Source organism: Camelina sativa, chromosome 15 (genome assembly GCF_030686135.1).
Source record: "Camelina sativa cultivar CO46 ecotype springtype chromosome 15, ASM3068613v1".
Taxonomy (NCBI): Eukaryota; Viridiplantae; Streptophyta; class Magnoliopsida; order Brassicales; family Brassicaceae; genus Camelina; species Camelina sativa.
Genome location: NC_141894.1, coordinates 17,593,422 through 17,614,568, shown reverse-complemented (window position 1 = coordinate 17,614,568; position 21,147 = coordinate 17,593,422). Strand labels below are relative to the sequence as shown.

At 33.2% G+C, this 21,147-nt stretch overlaps 3 protein-coding genes and 1 pseudogene across 8 annotated transcripts; 2 read left to right on the top strand and 2 right to left on the bottom strand.

Annotated features, from left to right (window-relative positions):
• Positions 1–214: 214 nt before the first annotated feature.
• On the top strand, positions 215–5,105 carry LOC104747130 (nudix hydrolase 5). Of its 6 annotated transcripts, none has more exons than XM_010468701.3 (9): positions 215–511; positions 657–837; positions 1,001–1,066; positions 1,174–1,311; positions 1,576–1,653; positions 1,910–1,960; positions 2,062–2,096; positions 2,183–2,294; positions 2,374–2,864. In XM_010468701.3, exons 2-9 carry the CDS (start codon positions 685–687, stop codon positions 2,602–2,604), a joined length of 864 nt encoding a protein of 287 aa, XP_010467003.1. In that variant the 5' UTR covers positions 215–511; positions 657–684; the 3' UTR covers positions 2,605–2,864. The 6 variants fall into 6 exon arrangements, 4 of the variants coding, with proteins under 4 accessions (XP_010467003.1, XP_087345002.1, XP_010467004.1 ...); XM_010468702.3 differs by having other exon boundaries at positions 371–549; XR_015582445.1 differs by lacking the exon at positions 2,062–2,096 and having other exon boundaries at positions 291–511.
• Positions 5,106–9,524: 4,419 nt separating this feature from the next.
• On the bottom strand, positions 9,525–11,383 carry LOC147926779 (F-box/LRR-repeat/kelch-repeat protein At1g09650-like; annotated as a pseudogene).
• LOC104747129 (eukaryotic translation initiation factor 1A) lies at positions 10,438–12,995 on the top strand. The gene is made up of 3 exons (XM_010468700.3): positions 10,438–10,881; positions 10,964–12,018; positions 12,409–12,995. Exon 3 carries the CDS (start codon positions 12,414–12,416, stop codon positions 12,849–12,851), a length of 438 nt encoding a protein of 145 aa, XP_010467002.2. The 5' UTR covers positions 10,438–10,881; positions 10,964–12,018; positions 12,409–12,413; the 3' UTR covers positions 12,852–12,995.
• Positions 12,996–13,514: 519 nt separating this feature from the next.
• LOC104747128 (uncharacterized) lies at positions 13,515–14,375 on the bottom strand. The gene has a single exon (XM_010468699.3). The coding sequence runs from the start codon at positions 14,290–14,292 to the stop codon at positions 13,699–13,701; it is 594 nt and encodes a 197-aa protein (XP_010467001.2). The 5' UTR covers positions 14,293–14,375; the 3' UTR covers positions 13,515–13,698.
• Positions 14,376–21,147: the final 6,772 nt, after the last annotated feature.

Sequence of the window (21,147 nt, the reverse complement as noted above, 5' to 3'; positions counted from 1 at the left end):
TAGCATGAGTCGCGTTTGGAAAAAAAAAAAGAAAAAAAAAGGGTGAATTAGTGTGGTAACCAAAACAAAAAAAGGTATGTAGTAAATAACCAACTAATAAATAAAATTAGGTGAATAACCATTGGTCAGTATAAATTTACTAAAAGGGCAGATTGGAAGGAATTTACGCGTGCGCGTCTGCGCGTTTCATCATCATTTGGTATTAAACCAAATCAGATTGGAAGGAAAAGACCGAAACGGACCGAACCGAACCAATGTCTTCTTCAATCCTCGCCCCTTTTGACTGTTCTGTTGACGGAGCAAGATTGTCCAACCACCTAATCATTTTCTCAATTAGAAAAAAAAAACCCTTTCTTTTTTCGATTTCTTCGTTCCACGAAAGAACATTCACATTAATCATTTAATCAAATATGAACTTGCTTCTGAGACCATTGACATTCAAAACCTATCAAAGTCGTCTTCTTGGATATGTATAAAAAAAAGCTAAATTGTCTCTCAGTTTTCTAACAAGGTTGTTCTTCTCTTTTACTAGTAGCATTCAATTTTGGGGTATTTTGTATTTTGAATTATTTTGGAATCTCAAATTGGATTGTCGACATGGGTTTGACAAAAAAACATTGCTTTTCTTGCCTTTTTGGTGTTTTGTTGTGTCACAGATATATCATATTACTTGGATACTGCAGCATGGACGGTGATGAAGCTCACCAAATCTCATTACTTGATGGAAAAGAAGACAAATTTGGTGGTGTTGTGGTGAATTTGATGGAAGTGGAATCCATGACTGTTGATGATTTTGATGCGAAGCTTGATCTTTCACTTAAGGCATGGAAGGATCAGGTATAAAAAGATTTAATCTTTCCAATGTTATGATGGACCTCTGGATTTAGACCAAAACATCCCATGTTTGGTGTCAAAACTATTATTGGTTTTTGTTTTGCTCCATTTACTTGAATAATTATATATGCCAATGACTGACTTTTTTGGGAGATGGATTTGTTAGGGGAAGAATGGGATTTGGATAAAGCTGTCTCGTGAGCGTTCGAGTCTTGTTGACACGGCAATCAAGGTTAGAAGATGGTTACGTTATGATTTCGATGAGAACTTTGTTTTGTATTTGATTATTTTGTTCAGCTTTGGGCTTTGGTGATTAAATTCTGTTTGGTGATTTGTTAGAAAGGGTTTACATACCATCATGCCGAGCATGAATACGTGATGCTTACCTCTTGGCTCGGGGAGGAACCTAGCACTCTTCCTGCTAATGCTTCTCATCGTATTGGGATCGGTGCTTTTGTCCTAAACAAGAACGGAGAGGTAACAAAGATATTTTATTTAAATTTTCCTAATGGCCCATCACTTTGAATCTAAATGGACTGTAAAAAGAGTCATCAAATTGCTCAAAAGGGAGAGAACATAAAACATTTTTTGGCTTTAGATATAGTCTGTTTGAGTTTATATTTTTTCTCTACATTACATGATGTTTCTTTTATAGCGGACTCCTGCGTTCTTCTCTGGTACAATAAGAGCTTAAAATTTCATTTTTTGATTCAACCTTGATTTACTATTTTCCATTTCCAGATGCTCGTGGTTCAAGAGAATAGTGGATATCTCAAAGATAGAAATGTGTGGAAGGTGCCTACCGGTACTATTAAAGAGGTGAGTTTATGGGATCTTGTCACATCTTTGTATGTGTGTGTAATCTTATCTTTGTTTCCCTACATTAATATTTAGAATGCTAAAAAGAGTTCAAGATTAGTAATTAATATCTCATCTTTGTCAGCTTGGTATATAGACTATGAAGATATCAACTGCAAGTTATTAGCACTTACACAACTACAAGATCCCTTGTTTTTGCATATGTTTTTGCACTTTCCTCTGATATCTAGGCGAACTGAAAATTTCAAATCCACAGGGTGAGAGTATATGGGCTGGAGCAATTAGGGAAGTAAAAGAAGAAACTGATGTACGTATCCGGCTCTAGACCCCAACACGTAGTTCTAGTTTTTGAGTTATGTATTTAAAATGTAATCAAATTTTGTGTTTTCTTTTGGTCTTTTGCTTCAGATTGATACAAAATTTGTAGAAGTCTTGGCTTTCAAGTAACAAAAGATCTCTTCAACCCTCCCTTATATATTAGGTACCCACTGTTCATTTTGACATCATACTTATTGATTGTGTCTCACAGGGAAAGCCACCAAGCAGTCTGGCAAAGAAAAACGGATATATTTTTCGTGTGTGAGTTGGAAGCAAGCACTTTTGAAATCAAGAGACAAGAATCTGAGCTCTCTGCTGCTAAGGTAAATATGTTATTTACAGTATATTTTAGTTACTGCAGATCTCTTGATGGCTCAGCTCTACTTCTTGTGTGCTTCTCAGTGGATGCCGGTTGAGGAATACGTAAACCAACCCTTTCACGCCGAGGAGGGGAAAGAGATGTTTAAGTTAATAGCTAACATCTGCTTAAAGAGGTCGAAGAAGGAGTACATGGGTTTCCACAATGTCCACACTACAAAATCATTGAAGGAGAGCCTTTACTGCAGTGCCGATCATTCCGCCAACCTCATGAGCAAGACGTGTGACGAAGCCTCAACTTCCACCTCTCTCTGAGAAAACTCTCGTCATAACATGTTTCTGTTTCTTTTTCTTGAGTTTTTTTGTTTATTGAAGAAAAATGAAATTGTTTCCTCTATCAAGTCGAAACGTCTCTGTGAAGATGCGGACTAGCTGTTGCCTTGGAAATCCACGTTTATTGAGCGACATCATATCATGCTCTTGAGAATCTTGAGACACTTTATTGTAATTGAACATTCAAGAAACGTATTCAATTACAAGAATACTAATATTAAAAATTTATAAGAACAAGAAAATTGATTTACAAGAGTGATTTACAGCAGAAGTTCAACACATCTCTTATGCCTGGTGACAAAAGAAACCTGTAAAAGCTCAAAACATTAATGTAAAATACAATAAAGAAGAAGAAGAGAGGACAAAAAGGATGCAAATTAGTTAAGAACAATAATTAATAGAGTAAACTAATAAGATTTTGGGAAATTGTTTCTCTGTCATAAGAATGCATATGATCATCAAAGGGTGCAGGAGACTAAAGACGAGTCTTTTGTATCTACTGTGGTGTTTAGAAGATGCACAAAGAAATATACCGTGTATCTTGTATAACCGTGATTTCACACAAGCCTTTGCTCTAGGTTGAGATTAATGTTTTGTTTAGGAGAAGAAGAATAGTAACAATAGCTACCAAAACCTCTAAGAAAAAATGTTGATAGGCACTTTACTAGCAAGAGTCTCATAAGAATATTTTTCATGAAGGACTTGTTTTCGCAAGTAAAACAGCCATTGTAACATCATCACTTCAATACTCTTATCGAAACTGATATTGGCACATTTAAAGATCGAGCTACATTCAAGATATTTTTCATGAATGATATGCACTATACATAGAGGTGTCAAAATGATTAACTCAACTCAGTTTTATTACCTAATGAGTTTAGATTAAATGAGTTCATAGGTTGACCCAACTTATTAATCTAAATGAGTTGGGTCAACCTATGAACTCATTAATCTAATGAGTTAAATGGTTAAATGGTTAACTCAACAAATTACATTATCAATGATGTTTTACACACAAAAGAAAAAAAAGTTCTCTTGAATCGGTTCAATTATATCTCAAACACATGTCACAATCCCGACATAAACCAACGTAGAATCGATAATCGATAACTCATTAGGGTTCATGGGTTGGATTGAATTGAATTGATCCATGAAACTTGACCCATTTTGACACCTCTAACTATACACTTGGCTAGATAAAGATCTCTGAACTTTACCTTTAAATCATATTGTTTTCTACCATTTGCAATAAATTATGAAGACAAGAAGAACATTATACCACAATGTAACCCTAATACTGTATGATCTTTCACAATTTTAGAAAAAAAAACATTTAAAAAAAATATGAACAGAAAATGGAACACAAAAATATTTATACATCAGACTCAACAGATAAGTGCAAAATGTATCAATCAAATTTCATAAATGACCATGATTAAGAAAATTAAGAAAATTTTATATAGAAAATTCCATGATTTTAAATTTACACTATCTTAAATATATATAATATATGTAATTGCAAAAAAAAGACAAACAAAACTTGGTAATTGGTAATTGTTTTTCCTATATTTTTTGGTTGATTAATGTAAGTTTTGGCCGTTTTACAGTCTCCTTAATTCATCCAATCAATTGAGACTCATCCAAACTATTTACGTATATACCTTAATATATTTTTATATGTAATAAATTAAAGGTTGAACAAATGTTGAATATACATGAATTAATTAATTTATTTGTATATATAACATTTCTATGTGACCACTCAATTGATTTTAAAAATGATGGTCATGTTTTTCCAGTCTTTTAGTACCATACAAAAGAGAACATAAATGTGTAGCCAAATATGTTGGAAGTTATTTAGTCAACCATCATGTATTATATAAATAATATAAATTAAAGGTTGACCAAATTGTTATACAAATAAAAATAATACCAAATATAATAGGATATTACATGAATGAAGGAATCTTATTTCTATGTATATAACTCTGTAAGTGTTTCGATTATATTCACCCGAAAAGAAAAATGGTTTCATCATGCAAATGTTTCTGTTTTGTGTTCTTATGTTTGGTTGTTAGCTTGATTCCATGTACGCAACAAAAAAAATCTACATTTTCAATTTAAACCTATATGATATGCTCATTTCTATATTATATATATTGTGTTTTGGAAATAATTTGTTTAATATCACAGATGCTGTGGAAGCTGACGATTCGCAAAATCATGGACATATGGTGATAGGTTCTTGCTCAAAAATTCCAGACTGCAACAAAAAATGCATGGAAATGGGCTTCCATCACGGAAGTTGTTTTCAAGAAGCACCCGGTGCCCCTGAAAAAGCATGTGGTTGCTATGCATAATAACGCTATTTAGATATTACATTGTAGACACATGTAATATTTAATGAAAGTATAATGATGCTTTTATTGATGCAAAAAATAACAATATTATATAATCTTGAATGCTGCAACCTTAGTTCTAAAGTTCTCTTCTTAGTTATGATTACTGGGTGAAATCGCTAGTTCCATTATGTCAGCCTTGTTTAATGACTATTGACTAATCCCTTTAAAAAATTAGCCATGCGATTACTCTCTCAGTGTAATCTGATTACTTCCCGTCTAAACCAATTACTCTCTACCTGATTTTGCTTATCACAATTATTTTTAGAGGCATGTAAATTATTCTTTAAACATTTAAATTGAAAGTTTGTGATGTTCTACAATAAATAATGTACAAATTTTTAATAAAATCATGAATTTTATCTTAAAACTATGTTTTTCTGAATTTTATTGCAATTTTGAAAACAATATATTAGTTTTATATTTTTTTGGTGTTTTTAAATTAACATGGATAGAGCTATACATATATTTAATACAATATATATTTGTTTTATTATTAATTTAATAAAGGGTCATTTCACTTATGGTGTGCTTATTTAAAAAAAAATACTCTCTCATAGTGTCTATCTATTAAAATACTCTCTATAAATAAGTAATTGACTTAACTACCATTATCTTAAGAAGAAGAATTGTCGCTAAAATATCAGAGACTAGATTCTGACCTGCACATACGTGCGAGATTGCTTTCAAAAATTAAGTTTATTGTTTAGTGAAACTGTAATTTTAAAGAATAAAACTGTAATTTTTTTTTATAATTCGTTTATGGATAATAAAGGCGAGTAGAAAATGTGTGGTATGATAGTTGTAATTGTATTAATTAATATTAGTAAACAATAGTATATATAATAATTTGTAATGACAATTCTATACACTAAAGCTTACGTTAATTTTAGATGACCCATTACTCGGAAGAGTCTTCATGTATAATGTATTGTTAAACTGTTTTATCTCCAGTCCATAATAAGGTGTCGAAGTACTTCCATAAATTTTTATAGTAAAATATATAGTATTATATAATTTAAACTAATTTGTTCATAAAAAGAATTTTACAACGTAATCAATTTATGTTCGTGTTTAACAATAAAATCATAACTTTCTACTTGATGTATATACTTAAAATAGTTGACTTTTATCAGTCTATAGTTCCATACTATGTTCGCGTCGGTGCAACTCGAAAACTACTTGCACGTTGTATTCTCGATCCTCCTCCAAGTTAGTGTAGAACATTATAAAACATAGGGTACGGTTAACAATGGCCATCCATGGAGAAATAACACTGATCAATCTTATAGTTTCAATTTATTGGTTATTAATTCCACCTTCAAAGTAACATACTTTACCATGCCGATAAATTTAACAAAAGGCATTTTTATTTTTTTTTCTATAAACTCATTGAAAGAAAAAAATTGAAAAAAATCACCTTCTGTGACTCTGACCAAAAACAGAAAAGGAAAAATTAGTGTGTATTGAAGAGGCAATTTCTTTAACCTTCGTCTTCCACATTATCAAATCCAACAGAGACATCAATAATTTACAGAATCCAGTGAGTATATAACACTATGTTCCAAGGTAAGCAATCTTAATTTTTTGTTTTTATTTAATGTGGTTTTGGGTTTTATATTGGGTGTTAATTCTTGTTTTATAAATCCATTTTTCTTGGAAATAATCAATGTACCCAAAAGCAAGGGTCACCATCGTTGATCAAGTTAAGTAAGTTTTCATATTATCTGGTTTTTCTAGGAGATGTAATTTATTTTTAAAAATTGATAATATGATCAAAACCCCGAAATCTAAATCGGAACCTCGTCATCCGATTATATAATTTTCTTCATACTTACTTAACACCTAAATATATATCTTGAAAATAAATACTCTACACTTTCAACATTCAATTTCTAACTCTAGATAATTTCCTTATTAAATCTATGGCCAACCTGTTTTAGAAAAATCTCAAGAAATTTTAGCTCCCAACATAGATTATGAAAGATAATATAATGTTAGTCGAAATAAATAAAGATTTAAAGAATGTATAATGTTACATGACTGCCTCTCGCAAATCATATAAACTTAGACAAACTGGTTTCATGTAAGAGGCATAATCCACCATTAATCATCATTGACGCCTTGAACAGTAGTTATCTATAAATAAGATAAGCGAGAATAAACTAAAGCAATAGAAAGTAAACTCATGTGTTCTATACATATTGTAATAGTTAAAAAAAATGTATACCTAAGTAATGTAAGAGACTCGAAGTCCATAAATTGCTTATATGTTTTGAAAAACTTCTTTACCAAAGATTAGCACCTTAGCCATTATTTGAAAGTCACTCTTGATATAAGAACATAAAGCTGTCCATGTAGAAAACATTGCAATTTCATACAATCACATAGTAAATTATTAGAATTAATCGTAATCATCTATGTTTTAAACAAATATAAGTACATAGATAAAAGATTTATATTTACAAATATAAGCCCACTTCGACATCTGCTAAGATCACTTCTAAGGTTTATCCAGTGAAACTCGTCTATTGTCGACATGAGTGAACGATCCGCACTTGAATCTTCATAGTCGGCTTGAATGGCTTAATATTAGCAAGGCTCGTGATTCCATTGTTTTGCAGCCTTTTTTTCTTCTAGAATATATTAACTGGATATCGAGTATATTATTGTAAGCTACATTGCTTTAGATGACTCATATATTTATAGTTGAAGACCTAGGTATTTAGAATATACCTAGCATATATTTGGCGAGTAAATGATTATATGAGAATATGGTAAGTAGCAAAGATTTCGCGTAATTTTCTTTTGTTAGTTTAGGTAACATGATTTGAACGATATTGTTGGTAATTTTTAAAGTTTGGTATAGTTTCTTACATTGTGTCATTGTTTTATTTAATTTTATATATTTAGGAAAGCTTTAATTTTAAATGATTTCGGTAGATGATTCTCTTTATTGATTTTGTAATAAATTGGAGATATGCAAATTGGTAATTCGCGTGATTATAGGGGCATAAGTATTGTATGTTTCTCATTATTGTTGCTATTCGTAGAAATTATAGGAATTATAGTAGTCAATATTTGTTATTTAAAGAATGCTGTTTTTGGAATATTGTATTTAATGTAATTAGGCCACTTAATATTTGCATATTGGATATTGATTTTGATGGGCCGCTCGTTTACCATTTTTTATGTCTTATTTATGGGCCAGATGTTTTTCGATTGAATGATATCTTGTTTGGTGACGGAAATAAGTATTGTTACTCTGAACACACAAAACACAATCCGAACTAACAAAAACAGAGTGACAATACGATCCGCGTGTTTTGACTTATAAATTTACTTCTATGTCCTTTTTATCTTGTGTGCTTTTTAATTTATTCAGGGTCATTTTATGTCATATATTCTTATGTTTCATTTTTGTCTTCAAATAGTACTTCCCTTTTAATAGTATAGATGATTCATATAGAGACGCCGGAGACGCGGAACTCAAGAATTCAACATCACCAGTTAATTGTTGACTTTAGTTACAAATTAGATTCTGAATCACGTTTGAATGTTGTTTGAATCAGCACCTTAGCAAATAGAAATTTAATATCATGGATAATCGAAAAAAATATCATTGTTGTTAGCTTTTAAAATCGACAAACCGATATGTAGATATGCGATTTAGTGTCTTGTTCCTGCTGTGCTTGTGTGGACTTGACTGTTGTGGCCACGAAGGCGGCTATGGTGTGTCATTGGTTTCAAGATTTTTGCTTCATTTGTAGTTTATTCTTTTTTTTTCGTTGGCAAGTATTGTTGGTTCTAAGTATTGTTGTCGGTCCTAAATTAAGAAATTTCAATTTTTTTATGTTTCCCTTGTCCAATTTCAATGGATGCTTGCAAATTCAATTCAGGCTTAAAGAGGTTTTTTTTTTTTTTTTGAGTTTGTCTTGTGTCTAATTCATCTGTTATAATATCTGCAATTTGGGATATCATTATTCTCCATCTCTTCTTTTTTCTAGTCGCTGCGACTTAAATCTTAGGATTTTAGAGTTGCCAAATTTATTTATGACACCACCCATGCCTTAAATTAGAAGTAGCGATCGTCGCTGGTTTTGAATCCATTGATTCAGATCTACGAAGAAGACGTTTAAAGAATAATTATCAACATAAAAAAAATTAATTAGAAATTTGCAAAATTTATATTTTTATCCTTGAAAATGCTCATATTTACAATATATAGTTGTCTAGAAAACCGTCGCCGGGTGGAGTCGCACGACAAGAAAAAAGAACAAGGCCATCATCTATAATTTTTTTAAAAATTTCAAAAGGTATTTAAAAGGTTTTGTTTGGCCATGTTGCATCACCTTTTAGTTGTGAGGTAATCGAATCCAGATATATTTACATAATTTGTGTTATAGGATTACTATTGGATGTATTAGAACAATAAAGTGTTATATAGAGATTAATCATAAGACTTATGATATAGAGATTAAACGGTGACAAAATAACAAAGATTTATGCAATAGAGATTAACCTCTAGAAATAACAAACAGGATAACCGATGGAGATATCATTAAAAACAACATCATATGTTTTGGTTTCGAGATCTAGTTCCACCAGTGCTTCCCTTTGCTCACGAGAGTAAAACAACAACTTCTTCTTCTTCTTCTTCCCATCAAAAACTGCTAGTGGCAAGGGCGCACATATGTGATGACCAAACCATTGAGAAGAAGTTGTAGCCAGATCAATAGAACACATTTTGTGCCATGTCTTATTGGCTGAATTTAGTGACCATATCACTTGATTGGGCCACTTCATCTCAGAAATGCACAAGCGGTTGTCAAGGTCGCACATAACGATATCGAAATCATCAACATTGGAAGATAAAAAGATAAAATTTTGGTTTCCTCGCATCGGTGAACCAATGAAGCGACCAATCTACATAGACATGCTTGGGGCAAGCAACAATCCGATGAGGAGCAGTGGGAGAAACATACCTTCAAGCGTTGGTGCTAAAATAGAAAACCTCGCAGGTAGTAGCGTTGTCTAGGCCAATCTTTGAAGATTTGTATAACCAAACGGGCTTGTATGTTCCCATGATTTTGTCTTTACCAAATCCAGGATTAGAGACCATGTAATCAAGCTCGTCGAAACTACTCCTAAGTCGAGAATGAGTTGTTGTAAGCTACAGAGAGGGAGAGGCCAATAGCATCTAGTGGTTGGGTGATAAACCATACTAGGTTTACGTGAGGAGGAAGGCTGCACATGCAGAATTGGTTAAAGGCGCGTGAGAAGAATATTTGGAGTCAGCCGTCAGATGCAGATATTTTGTGAAGAGAAGGATGATGGGAACACGTGTAAGCTTTATCCAAATATCTACAGCCTGCATATGCTTATTTAAGGAAGAATACATTGTATCTGGCTTCTTATGCAAGATTTATGTACAACTTCTCCTGCCTAGTATTTGAGGGTAAGTGATTAAGATAAGATGATGATCTAATCATATACTTGTATATCGATTGAGCTAAATACTAAGAGATTTCTGTTTTCAGTCGATATGAGCCAACATAGAGAGGTACTGACTATACTTGATAGAGGTATCGGCCTGTTTGAAACAATCGCACCAGAAGTTGCTCAAAAAGATGCGGTCTTTGTCAGAAACAATCGCAGCTGGGAATCCATGTAGACGCACCACCTCTTAAATGAACTTGTGAGCAACATCCGTGGCAATGAAGGGGTGGCGCAGACCCAAAAAATGATGTTAAAATATCTGCAGCCTGCACATGCTTATTTAAGGAAGAATACATTGTATATTTGTATATGGCTTCTTACGCAAGATTGATGTACAATTTCTCCTGCACGGGATTTAAGGGTAAGTGATTTAGATAAGATGATGATCTAATCACATACTTGTATATCGATTGAGCTAGATACTAAGAGATTTCTGTTTTCAGTCTTATCATTGGGTTGACCACAAAACCGGGTTTGCTGTGACGGTAGAGAAAAGCGAGACCGTCACAACTATTATAGGGAACAAAGAATCGAGTGTTATCCGTCTCCCAAGAAGTAGGGATATTGACCGATGATGATGAACCCAACACCAGTGTACTTAGAGATTCTACAACTGGGTAATGAATACATCATCCGGATATAAAGAGACCATGAGAACGTCTTGATTACCTGAATGGTGATGATATGTCAGCTACTCAGCTATCTTCGTTGGAAGAATGGAGAGTCGATCCTTGATTTCTATTGTTCCGGTACACCCTTTGAATCTCATCAGAGAATCCACATCAAATCTCTCTAGGATACGCTCTACGACATCTTGGGGGCAGCTGTTCCAATATACTCGAGCAGCGTTGTTTTTTTGACATTTTTGTCATTGTTGAGAGCAAACCGATCGACCTTGATGATAAAAGTGATTATCAAAGACTAAAGAGGTTTATTTAAATAAAACTCAAAAAATAAACAGGAAAACAAAAACCTTCGAAGGAAAAAAAAAAAGCAAAAATCAACAGTTTCCTTTTCCTCAAGAAAACAGAAACACGGCGACACAAAATCATTTACCAAAAAGTTCATATTATTAGTATCTTCTTATGACATATCATTAGTACATTTTTTTTATACTATCACAAATAAAACTTAGGGGAATATACTGAAATCATGATTCTGGAGGATTTTATGATATTTAGGAAATTTGGAATTTTGATAGATTATAGAGAAGTTGGAAAAAAAATTATTTTCCAATACCAAATAGTTAGAAAATTCAAAATTTAAACCAAACCGAATGTCAGATTGTATTGAGAGTGGTATGGTTCCGTAATAAAACCTAAAAACTAAGGGCAATCAAAACACGTGTACTATATTATAAACACTTTTCTGGAAATATCGAGAGAATAGTTTTCGCAGCCGCAAGCTACAAACTTTAATCCCCAAATTTGTCAATCTATCTCGCTTCCAAGAAAGAAGCTTCTCTAGCTTAATCTCAGATTTGAATCGTTCCTTAGTGGTGAGCCTTCGCGATCTATTTCAATTCAGTTCGTCTCTTAATCCTAGTTCTTCGATTCGTGAGCTTTAGATTTTAGGGTTTTCAGTAATTTTGAGTCGGCGGCGAAGTTCTTTATCGCCTATCGATCCTCTCCGTTATCAGAAATTGTTTGATTCTTGAAAAGTTTTGATTTTTTTTTTTTTTTTTTCTTGTGGGTTATTGCTCAATCTGAATCCAAAGTTTTGAAAACCCTAGATTGGTATCTTCGTTAGTCTTGAAGATTTGTTTCAGGGTCCTTTCTTGCTTTGGTTATAGTTTTTAGAGTCTTGTGTTGTGAACGAGAGAGGAGTGTTTTGTTCTGCATGTTTAAAGACTGAACATTGAACTGAGGATAATGTATTGTTGTTGCAGATACCATGCCGAAGAACAAGGGAAAGGGAGGAAAGAACAGGAAGAGAGGAAAGAACGAAGCTGATGACGAGAAGAGAGAGCTTATATTCAAGGAAGATGGACAGGAGTACGCGCAAGTCCAACGTATGCTTGGTAATGGGAGATGTGAAGCTATGTGTATCGATGGTACCAAACGTCTCTGCCATATCCGTGGTAAGATGCATAAGAAGGTTTGGATTGCAGCAGGTGACATTGTACTTGTTGGTTTGAGGGATTACCAAGATGACAAAGCCGATGTTATCCTCAAGTACATGTCTGATGAGGCTAGGCTTCTCAAGGCTTATGGTGAGCTTCCGGATAATACCCGTCTCAACGAAGGAATTGTTGGTGATTTTGAGGATGATGATCTAAATGTGGTCGATGACTATGTTGAGTTTGAGGATGAGGATATCGATAGGATCTAAGGCTTTGTTTGTGTTTTCTTTCTTTCCGGCTTGTATTTTCAATTTGAGACGTATGGACTTCTGAGTTTACAGAAGTGTATGGTGATAAAACATTACTGTTGTTGTTGCAAGATACTTAATACTATTTTGTATTTTGTTTTCCAATTTCTCTATTGCTGGTTCGCTGGGTGTTGTTGCATAATTTCATTTTTCTTCACATTCCATTCAAAAAGTTATATGTGTGTCCCTGTTGCTTCTGAGCTCTTGAAGGAAGCTGATTTTATATGGTTATGCCTATGCTACAGCTGAAAGTGAATTCAGTTTCTCAGCCATAGTAAAACAGAGTAAGAGAAGCCTTTATGCATCTTGAATCATCAACAGCAAGAACAGAATTGATTTCTTTCTTATTTTATACTGTGATCCTTCTCTGTTACATGTAGAGATCTAATGTGTTGACCTACCGTGAGCTTCAAATGACTTGTACATCCTCATTAAATATTTTGTACATCCATATTGTGTTGTGTCCCCAAGATTAGATAGTGGTAGCCAATACAGAATATGCGAGGATTGGCTATATGAATCGCATTCACATTTATACATGAGACTATGAGACATGACAAAAATTTAAAGATTAAGATGAGTTATTGCGCAGTTGGTGTATTGTGGAGGTTTGAATCTTATCAGTGGTAGCCAATATGCAGGACGTCTAATTGATATTTGGGAATTAAGAAAAGGGAGGAAAAAAGTACAAAACTATTCGTCAAAACTCGAAAGAGAGAAAATTATAAACTTCTCATGCTGAACATGAAAACTAAAGATAGCTAAACTATCTATACTCTAGAAAAGTCATCTATCCGGGACTAGATAATTATTTGCTTCTCTTGCCGAATCGAATCTCTGCCTTCATCTTCCTGATGAACTCCTCACATTTCTTGTTCAATTCTTCCGAACTTAACAAACTATCATTTATCTCATTGTCATCATTATGATCATCTACTTTAGTGATAGCGAGGTCTTGTACTAATACATCCTCATCGTCCTCAACAACCAATGCTAATTCTTGTTCTTCTTCGCCTCCTCTAAACAAAACAACTCTGTCTTCTTCTTTAGAAACACTCTTTTCTTCAAGTAGTGCCACTACTTTCTTGACTTCTGTTTCTTTTAAGTCATTGATCCTTACTTCTTTTGTTCTGTCAACGATGTTAATGGTTTTATCGTGCAAAAGAGTTTCAGAATTCCCTCGGAAATTCCCCACGATAAAGCCCACAATCCCATTGCATAGCAAAAACATGTACTTCTTGTCCACAAGGTTGCTATACATGGACAGCAACTGAAGTCTTTGTTGAAGAGAAGAGACTAAGGAAGAGTAAGATAGTATAAAAGAGAAAATGGATGCCAATGCTATGATCTTAGTGACTATTTTCATCTCCTTCACGCTTCTTTCTTGTTTTTGAGATTCCATCTCCTCTCTCTCTCTTTCTGTATCTCTCTTGCGCTCTGTCTCTCCCCTTTGAATTGAGAAAAAGAATGGTGAATGAGAAACAAATTTGGGAGAACTCTCTTTTTATAGATTAGTGGATGTGTGTCTTTTTATGTTCTCTTATGAAGCATTCAAACCAAATTATTATTTTATTTATTTATTTATTTATTTATTTATTTGTTTGATTATTTCTGATGAATTCTAGAAGTTTATCATTGCTTAGCTATCGTTTATTAAGAAAATATTTTTCTTTTTAGAAAAGTTGTCAATACTGCATGAGAGATATTTTTTGAATACTAATCAATTAATAAAAATAACTTAAAATTTGATCTTAGCTATTTAAAGGCATATCAAATATATTAAATGGTGGTAAATGTATAAAATTTTAGGAAAATTTGTTTTGATGAAAAATAATTAGTTTAAATGTCTTAAACTTATATGTAAGAGTGAAATATTGTCCTCATTATCAATTGTTACAAAAAATTGTTATTAAAAATTGCATTTTTATTTCTTAATAAATCAATCCAAAAGTTTCTTTTTTTATTTTTAAAAAAAAGTTGAAGTTGACACGGTCACAATTCGAGCTACTACGACCTTCGACGTAAATTCTTAAGTCGTTGGATTTCATTTTTTGTAGGATGGTTCCTCTTTTGTTTTCTTTTGAAAATGTATATACGCCAAAATTACAAGACCATTGACTTGGATGTGTTTTTTTTCTTCATAATGTCACAAAAGGCCATTGACCTGATAGATATGTTTAAAAGTCATTGCTCGGTGTCAAATAAAAGAAAAATTAAAAAGTTAAAAGTCATTGCTCTATGGTTGCATGTCAATCATATAAATGTCGCGTTTCCAAAGAAAAGAAAATTAGTGTGACTGATATTTGATAACAAGAAGGAGAAAATGTTTTTAAGTGAAAGATATAGATTGGGCACTCATTACTGTGTAAATGGTGTCAATATATGTGTTACTTATATATGGTTTCCAATTAAAAGACACAAGAAAAACTCCAATATTTTTAAAAGATGGTTATCGATAAAACATGGAGCGATATGATTTACGAAGATATTGTACGTCTACATGTCAATTATCAAACAAGGGTGTCCAAGTAATGCCGTGACCGTCAGGTATGGGTTTATATAATTAATAGGCCCTAACGTAAAAACAGAGCAAAGCCAATAGCCCTCGTCAAGATTTTTACACGAAGCTTTGGTTTTTCTAAAGATTTTTATTGTTTCAGATTGATAACTGAGAAAAAAAGACAACTATCAAAGCACGAAAGATATTTGGTGGACAATGTTAGTTTGTGAGATACTGGAATGACATGAAGAATTATAATTAGAATATCGGAGTTTTTTTTTATTGTCAAGCAAGATATCATCGGATCAAAGAAATAAGATTTGGAGTAGTCTTAGAATAAGAAAGAAGGGTAATCTATATATATTGGAATTGAGGCTTAAAGTTTTACTGAACCGCATAGAAATAAAAGAGCCAAGCGAATAAGCTTTTAGGGTTCTTAAAACTTTTGGTTGAATTAAGAATTGGTCAGTGACAAGTCGTGTTGACTGTGTGTAAATCTGATTAAACATATCTTGTAAGATTATTTAAGTGATTCTTAATAAGAAAATAATTTCTTTTCAATATTGGCTGCATCTTAGTAGCTACAATTGGTATCATAGCAGTTAACTGACTAGAGCTTTATACTCATTATAGGTTAAAAACAATTACAAATGATTTAGGAAAACACATGAAGGGTGTGAAGTGATCTTATTGCAGTGGCATGAGGTAAGTCAAATTGTAGAAGACACCATCACACCCGGGATCGAATCCCAGTTCCTACGAATGTAGGAATTTGGCTAATGGGTCGGTCAGTTGTGGCCTAATAGTTGACAAAAAAAAAAAAAAAACACATGAAGGGTCTTATGTGAAAAATCACAGGTCCAGGTGATGGAATCAAATTGTTATGTCCGGTTCATTTAAACATTAATAAATATATTAAAAACAAATATAAATCACTAACAAAACACAGTGTAATTTCTTGATGCTCTTTCTAGAATTTAAGCTTGATTTTGACTTTGATGTACATTGTCCCGTATAACAGTTTTTCTCGTTTTCATGGATTTAGTGAATATAATACGTATGATACTATGTAATAACGCTTTAGCCTAATATCACACGATGATGTCATTGTAGTCCTTAAAAATAAAAATAGACTCATGTAACAAGCTTTACTATTATGTGGCAATCGAGTCCTCTCGCTTTTGTGTATTTGTCACAATTTATTGCTCTTCCACTCACACTAAATTTGACGAGACAACAAATTATACTTCCAAACGTATATGATAGTTTTGTTTTGAAAGTAGTAAATTTCTTTGTAAAATCGTGATTAGACTACAAATTTGTTGCTAGAGCATTCACGATTAAACTATATCTTTATTATTTGAATCAAATAAAGTAAACTTTCGTATAAAATCATAATTATTGTTATTTAAAAAAAAATAACTTCAAAATAAAATATCTTAATAATGTTGTTATACATAGCAACCACATGCTTTTAAAGGGGCACCAGGTTCCTCTCTGAAACATATTCCATGAGGAAATCCTTTTCTATGGTATTGTGCTTCGCACTCTGGAGTGTGCAAGCAAAAACCTATCACAATAGTTCCGGCTTCCACATTTTCTGTAATATTTAATAAATTAATTAAAAAATATATAAAATATAAATAAGCACATCAACTGAATTGAAAACATAGATTTTTGTTGTTGCATACTTGGGATTAAGAGCACAATCAAACACAAGAACACAAGAAATGAAGATTTGCATGATGAAGCCATTTTTTTTTAATGAAAGACAATAGAAACATTTTGATTTATATATATATATATATATATATATATAATATGATACCTTCCAGAAATGTAATTTCCCAATATATTTGGAATTATTTTTATTAAAAATTTGGTGAACCTTGAGTTTATATTCTATGTATAGCTTGCTTTATTTATGTAAATTATATTAAAGTTTGACCAATATTCAACATACATGAATTTTATATGTAACATTTAAACTAGACCGATTAATGGATTTTCAAACGATGGCCGTTTTTTTTCCAATCCTTTGGTACCATACAAAAAAAACATATCTTTTGTTATAAATATGAGTCTAAATTTGTTAAAAATTATATATTTAGTTTCTCTAAAGTATTTGATCCCCATATTGAGATTTGTTTTTGTATATTGCATCACATTTAACATTTTGATTGTAATCTTCTAATTTGAAACTTTCTATCACAAACTTATATAGTTAAAAACATTTACAAATGATTTATGAAGACACATGAAGGGTCTTATGTGAAAAATCACAGGTCCAGATGATGGAATCAAATTGTCATGTCCGGTTCATTTAAACTTTAATAAATATATTAAAAACAAATATAAATCCTTAACAAAACACAGTGTAATTTCTTGATGCTCTTTCTAAAATTTAAGCTTGATTTTGACTCTGATGTACGTTGTCCCGTATAACAGTGTTTCTCGTTTTCGTGGATTTAGTGAATATAATACGTATGATACTATGTAATAACGCTTTAGCCTAATATCACACGATGATGTCATTGTAGTCCTTAAAAATAAAAATAGACTCATGTAACAAGCTTTACTATTGTGTGGCAATCGAGTTCTCTCACTTTTGTGTATTTGTCACAATTTATTGCTCTTCCATTCACACTAAATTCGACGAGACAACAAATTCTACTTCCAAACGTATATGATAGTTTTGTTTTGAAAGTAGTAACTTTATTTGTAAAATCGTGATTAGACTACAAATTTGTTGGTAGTAAGCATTCCCGATTAAACTATATCTTTATTATTTGAATCAAATAAAGTAAACTTTCTTGTATAATATCATAATTATTGTTATTTTAAAGAAAACATTTTCAAAATAAAATATCTTAATAATGTTGTCATACATAGCAACCACATGCTTTTAAAGGGGCACCGGGTTCCTCTCTAAAACATATTCCATGAGGAAAGCCTTTTCTGTGGCATTGAGCTTCGCACACTGGAGTGTGCAAGCAAAAGCCTATCACAATAGTTCCAGCTTCCACATTTTGTGTAAATATATAATAAATAAGTTACAAAATATAAAATATATAAAATATATAAAATATAAATAAGCACATCATATGAATTGAAAACATAGATTTCTGTTGTTGCATACTTGGGATTAAGAGCACAACCAAACACAAGAACACAAGAAATGAAGCCATTTTTTTTAGAATGAAATACAATAGAAACGTTTTGATATATATATGTATATATATATATATATAATATGATACCTTCCAAAAATGTAATTTCCCAATATATTTGGAATTATTTTTATTAAAAATTTGGTCAACCTTGAGTTTATATTCTATGTATAGCTTGCTTTATATATGTAAATTTTATTAAAGTTTGACTAAATATTAAACGTACATGAATTTTATATGTAACATTTAAACAAGACCAATTAATGGATTTTCAAACGATGGCATTTTTACCAATCCTTTGGTACCATACAAAAAAAAACATATCTTTTGTTATAAATATGAATCTAAATATATTAAAAATTATATATTTAGTTTCTCTAAAGTATGTGATCCCAAGATTGAGATTTGTTTTTGTATATTGCATCACGTTTAACACTTTGATCGTTAGCGTCTAATTTGAAATTTTCTATCACAAACTTATATAGTTAACAAACTTTACAAATGATTTATGAAGACACATGAAGGGGTTTATGTGCAAAAATCACAGGCCCAAATGATGAAATTAAATCGTCATGTCCAGTTCATTTACACATTAATAAATATATTAAAAATAAATATAAATCACTAAAAAAACACAGTGCAATTTTGAAACGACCTGACCCGTTTTTTAAAATAAATAATAATAAATAATAATATTAAATAATAAATAATAACTAATAATAAGAAATAACTCAAAAATATTTATTGAAATATGTAGAACTCAAATCACCAAATAAACAGCGGAAATTCCAATAATAATAAACCAATAATTAACCAGAATCATAGACAAAAAAACTAGCAACTTAAACCATGGTTCTAACACCAACATTCCAATTCTAGCAACCTAGCATAAACGAAAACATAACAACTAAGTCCCTAGAACATCCTCCTCTTCATTGCCCTGATCCCACGGTCACACTTTGCTTCCACCTGCACAACAAACACAATGAGATGCGTGAGTATCCCACGGTCACACTTCGCCTCATCAGGCCGAAACCTGCATGCCATAATATTGGCTCCTCATCGGGCCTAAGCCCGCATGCCATAATATATAAAGGAAGTCCAAAATTTGTCTCTCGGGTTGCCACCCTATAGCGCGCCCCTGGATCATCATCCGAAGTCGATATACCAACCATACTCTCAAGCCACAGAGTCTCAGATATGGCAGTACTAGGAGAACTAAAGTCCCCCAAGAGTCGCGAGCAAACAATTCTGATCACGTTTGAGTCCTATCCCTAACCAGGTTTCCTTCTCGTGGCTCGCGTAAAACATCACAATGTCCTAACAACCACATATCCCCACACTTGAATACCTCATGACCGCACAAGGATAATATACATGCCACATGGGCCGCCACAAAGGCCAAAAAAATGTCCTAAACAGGACCACCACAAAGGCCAAACAAAATGTCCTAAACAGGACCGCCACAAAGGACAAACAAATGTCCTAAACAGGACCGCCCCCAAGGCCACTTGTCCCGAAGGACCGTCACGAAGACCACTTCTCCCGAAGGACCGTCACAAAGACCACTTGTCTCGAAGGACTGTCACAAAGACCACTTGTCCCAAAAGACCGTCACGAAAACCACTCATCCCGTAGGATCGCCTAAACAGGCCACACGTCCCAAAGGACCGTCACGAAGACCACATCCCGAAGGACCGCCTAAATAGGCACATTGGCTAAACAGCCCGCCACAAAGGCCACACAATTGGCTAAACAGCACGCCACAAAGGCCACACAATTTGCTAAACAGCCCGCCACAAAGGCCACACAATGTCTCAAAAGATCGCCACACACAGACACAATGACTCAAAAGTCCGCCACGAAGGCCACACAATGTCTCAAAAGACCGCCACACACGGGCACAATGACTCAAAAGTTCGCCATGAAGGCCACACAAGCCCCTCTTACGCTCACAACCACTAAAAATGGACAAATTCTAACTCCTATAAAACTTTCCATTTTAGAACTTTCTACTTTTGGAAACTTTCCACTCTTAGAAACTTCTATATCAGGAAATTTTCCTTAAAACCACCGCCTCACGAAAATTTTGTATCCTGAACACCACTTCATCTTGTTACTTAGTCGCAAAACAAACCACCCCTAAGCGACCAAGTAAACAAGAGAAATGGGCTGGAATACTCCATTCCCGCTCCATCCACCGACTACGGATGGGACCAGGCTGGACAAACTCAAGTCGCGGCTTGCTTCTCATACCACTTCTTAAACTTTGCCTTCATCCTCGCCTCTGGCTCCCAAGTCCGCTCCTCAACACCATCACAGTCCCAAAGGACTCTCATCAAAGGAATCTTCTTCTTCCAAAGTTCCTTGATTCTCCTCCCGAGAACCCTCATTGGTCACGCCTCCAAAGTCATGTTAGGCTGAAGATCCTAAGGAATCTTAGCCAACACCCGATCATCCTCACGGAGACACTTCCGCAACAAGGACACATGGAAAACCTTGTGGAACGCACACATAACCTTAGGCAACTGCAACCTATATGCTACCGGTCCCACCCGCTCAATCACTCTGAGCAGACCTATATACC

What these genes read in the sequence shown, in the direction of transcription:
- LOC104747130 (XM_087488875.1), top strand. Translation starts at nt 598, where the DNA reads ATGGGTTTGACAAAAAAACATTGCTTTTCTTGCCTTTTTGGTGTTTTG. An exon ending in TTGTTGACACGGCAATCAAG is followed by an intron (nt 1,067 to 1,173) that starts GTTAGAAGATGG and finishes GTGATTTGTTAG; the next exon opens with AAAGGGTTTACATACCATCA. An exon ending in GTAGAAGTCTTGGCTTTCAA is followed by an intron (nt 2,097 to 2,182) that starts GTAACAAAAGAT and finishes TGTGTCTCACAG; the next exon opens with GGAAAGCCACCAAGCAGTCT.
- LOC104747128 (XM_010468699.3), bottom strand. Translation starts at nt 14,292, where the DNA reads ATGGAATCTCAAAAACAAGAAAGAAGCGTGAAGGAGATGAAAATAGTC.
- LOC104747129 (XM_010468700.3), top strand. Translation starts at nt 12,414, where the DNA reads ATGCCGAAGAACAAGGGAAAGGGAGGAAAGAACAGGAAGAGAGGAAAG.